At 39.0% G+C, this 2,877-nt stretch overlaps 1 protein-coding gene across 1 annotated transcript; it reads left to right on the top strand.

Annotated features, from left to right (window-relative positions):
* The first annotated feature begins 1,093 nt into the window (after positions 1–1,093).
* On the top strand, positions 1,094–2,656 carry LOC121441234 (high mobility group protein B1-like). The gene is made up of 2 exons (XM_041642392.1): positions 1,094–1,177; positions 2,216–2,656. The coding sequence occupies exons 1-2, from the start codon at positions 1,094–1,096 to the stop codon at positions 2,654–2,656; spliced, it is 525 nt and encodes a 174-aa protein (XP_041498326.1).
* The last annotated feature ends 221 nt before the right edge of the window (positions 2,657–2,877 follow it).

The following is a 2,877-nucleotide window of genomic DNA, read 5'->3' as shown; positions in this document are numbered from 1 at the left end:
GAAAACCTGAAGAGTAGAAGGCAAAGTCTGTGTTTCTATAAATGTTGGTGGGCAGAATCTAGATGCTTTCTCAGAATCCAATGTTTAGTAAATATTTATTAAATAGTTTTGCTGCCTACAACCTGAAAAGAAAAACTATACCAACCTAAAAGCGCACAACAACATGAACAACTAACAAATATGAGCTACGCCATCAGAGATCCCTTTCCAACTGGCTGACAACTCCCCTGAAGTGGTTGATTACTGCTTTTATTAGTTTAGTAAGTGCCTCATGAATCTGAAAACTTTTATAAACTCCCTGAACCTTATGAACCTCTCTTCTCTCTCCAGGAAGCAAAGCTTCAATTGAGAAGAAATAGCTATTTGGTACTACCAGACTTAGAAAATTTCTCAACATCAGCTGTAAAGTATACACATGTTTAAAATTCATATCCTTCTAGTTTCATTGACATCTTGAGCTGATAACATTAGGATAAGATATTTAAATCACATCAATGATTTTTCAGGAATATTATTTAGAAAAAGAAGAGTAAGAGCAACATCCATTCAGTGGGTATTTGTATGCCTATATTGGGAAGTAATAAATCCTGATTCCAGCCACCTATCAGTAAGGACATTATTGTTCTGTTTACTGAGATAACTCATTAGGTAAAAGTGCTTCCAAACCTGATAATCTAAATTCAATCCCTGGGACTCATAAGGTGGAAGGAGAAACCAGTTTGTGATAACAGAACAATGCAGGGTAACTATCACTCTAATATATTTCTTGTAGTAATATAATTTAGTTTTGAAACTTGGGAGTATTATTGTATCTGAGCATATCCCTAATTTAGGGCCCAATCATAGGAATGCTAACATATGGGAATCCATGCATCAAAATATATGCACAAAAATCTTTATAGGGATATTACTCATTATATTCAAAAGTGAGAAGTAACCAAGTATCCATAAGCAATATACTGAAAAATAATAGAGCATGATAGATTCATAAGATAGTGTGCTACACGACAACAGAAGAAGACCATAGATACAGGCAATCATTTCACTTGATCACACAAACATAATGCTGCACAAAGGAAGCTGGTCTGGCATAATGACTCATACCTGTAATTCCAGTGCTTCAGAGACTGAGTTTATGGCCAGCCTCGGCTACATGGAGAATGCCAGGAGAGCCTGGGTGAGAGAGACCTTGTCTTAATTACGTTTTTTTTTTTAAGTCAAATATAAAAGAGTACATATTGTTTCTCTATTCATATGAAGTTCAATCAAAAGCAAGTAGCATGGAAATTACACTTTTTTTTTCTTTTTTTTTTTTCTTTTTTGGTTTTTTCGAGACAGGGTTTCTCTGTGGTTTTGGAGCCTGTCCTGGAACTTGCTCTTGTAGACCAGGCTGGTCTCGAACTCACAGAGATCCGCCTGTCTCTGCCTCCCGAGTGCTGGGATTACAGGCGTGCGCCACGACCACCCGGCGGAAATTACACTTTGAACTGAGAGAGTTCAAATGATACCTGTGGTTGAGGGGTAGGTATCTTAGTCACTGTTCTATTTCTGTGAAGAGTCACCATGACCAATACAACTCTTATAAAGGAAAGAATTTGATTGTGACCTTGCTTATAGCTTGCTTCAGAAGGTTAGACATAGTGGGAGCATGGCAGTACTCATGGCTCTGGAGCAATTGCTATGAGCTACATCTGATTCACAGGCAGAGGGAGACGCTGGGCCAGAAACCGCAAAAAAAAATTCCTAGTGACAAACTTCCTTCAACAAGGCCACACCTATTCCAACAAAACCACGCATCGCAATCCTTCTAATAATTTTCAAATAGTCCCTGATGCCTAAGCATTCAAATATCGGAAAGATACAGTAGGGGCCATTCTTTTTTTTTTTTTTTTTTTTTTTTTTTACATTTCAATTTTTTTCTTTAAAAGGAGTGAGTTGTGTACAGGGGGGTTAAATGCTTTATAGACAAGAAAAAAAAACTGCACTAGAACCAACTTATTCATCATCATCATCTTCTTCCTCATCTTCATCTTCCTCTTCTTCCTCCTCCTCTTCATCCTCTTCGTCTTCCTCATCATCTTCCTCTTCCTTCTTTTTCTTGCTCTTTTCCGCCTTGACCACCCCCTTTTTCGCTGCATCGGGTTTTCCTTTAGCTCTGTAAGCAGCAATATCTTTTTCGTACTTCTCCTTCAGCTTGGCAGCCTTCTTTTCATAGGGCTGCTTGTCATCTGCAGCAGTGTTGTTCCACATCTCTCCCAGTTTCTTTGCAACATCACCAATGGATAAGCCTAAGAAGCCGAGAGGCAAAATGTCCTCGTATGCATTCTTTGTGCAAACCTGCCGGGAGGAACACAAGAAGAAGCACCCGGATGCTTCTGTCAACTTCTCAGAGTTCTCCAAGAAGTGCTCAGAAAGGTGGAAGACCATGTCTGCTAAAGAAAAGGGGAAATTTGAAGACATTGCCAAGGCTGACAAGGCTCGTTATGAAAGAGAAATGAAAACCTACATCCCCCCCAAAGGGGAGACCAAAAAGAAGTTCAAGGACCCCAATGCACCCAAGAGGCCTCCTTCGGCCTTCTTCTTGTTCTGTTCTGAGTATCGCCCCAAAATCAAAGGAGAACACCCTGGCTTATCCATTGGTGATGTTGCAAAGTAGGGGCCATTCTTATTGAAACCACCACAGTGGGTGTAATGCCTGATAAAGGCAGGTTTTCGTTTTCTCTTTCTTGATCAGTGTGCTAGTTTTATAGGTTTATTTTGTTTTGAAAAATATATAAGTGCTCCTAAAAGAAAGTTTTTCCTTAAAACCTTAATTGTACCAAATTTATTTAGCTTCTTCATGGTAGCAATAGCCACCTGCATTGATATTTTGCATAT

This window comes from Microtus oregoni, unplaced genomic scaffold, assembly GCF_018167655.1.
Source record: "Microtus oregoni isolate MIOR12 unplaced genomic scaffold, Mior012 000074F_002, whole genome shotgun sequence".
Classification (NCBI taxonomy): Eukaryota; Metazoa; Chordata; class Mammalia; order Rodentia; family Cricetidae; genus Microtus; species Microtus oregoni.
The sequence above is the reverse complement of the archived record's forward strand: the minus strand, read 5'-3'. Positions and strand labels throughout refer to the sequence as shown.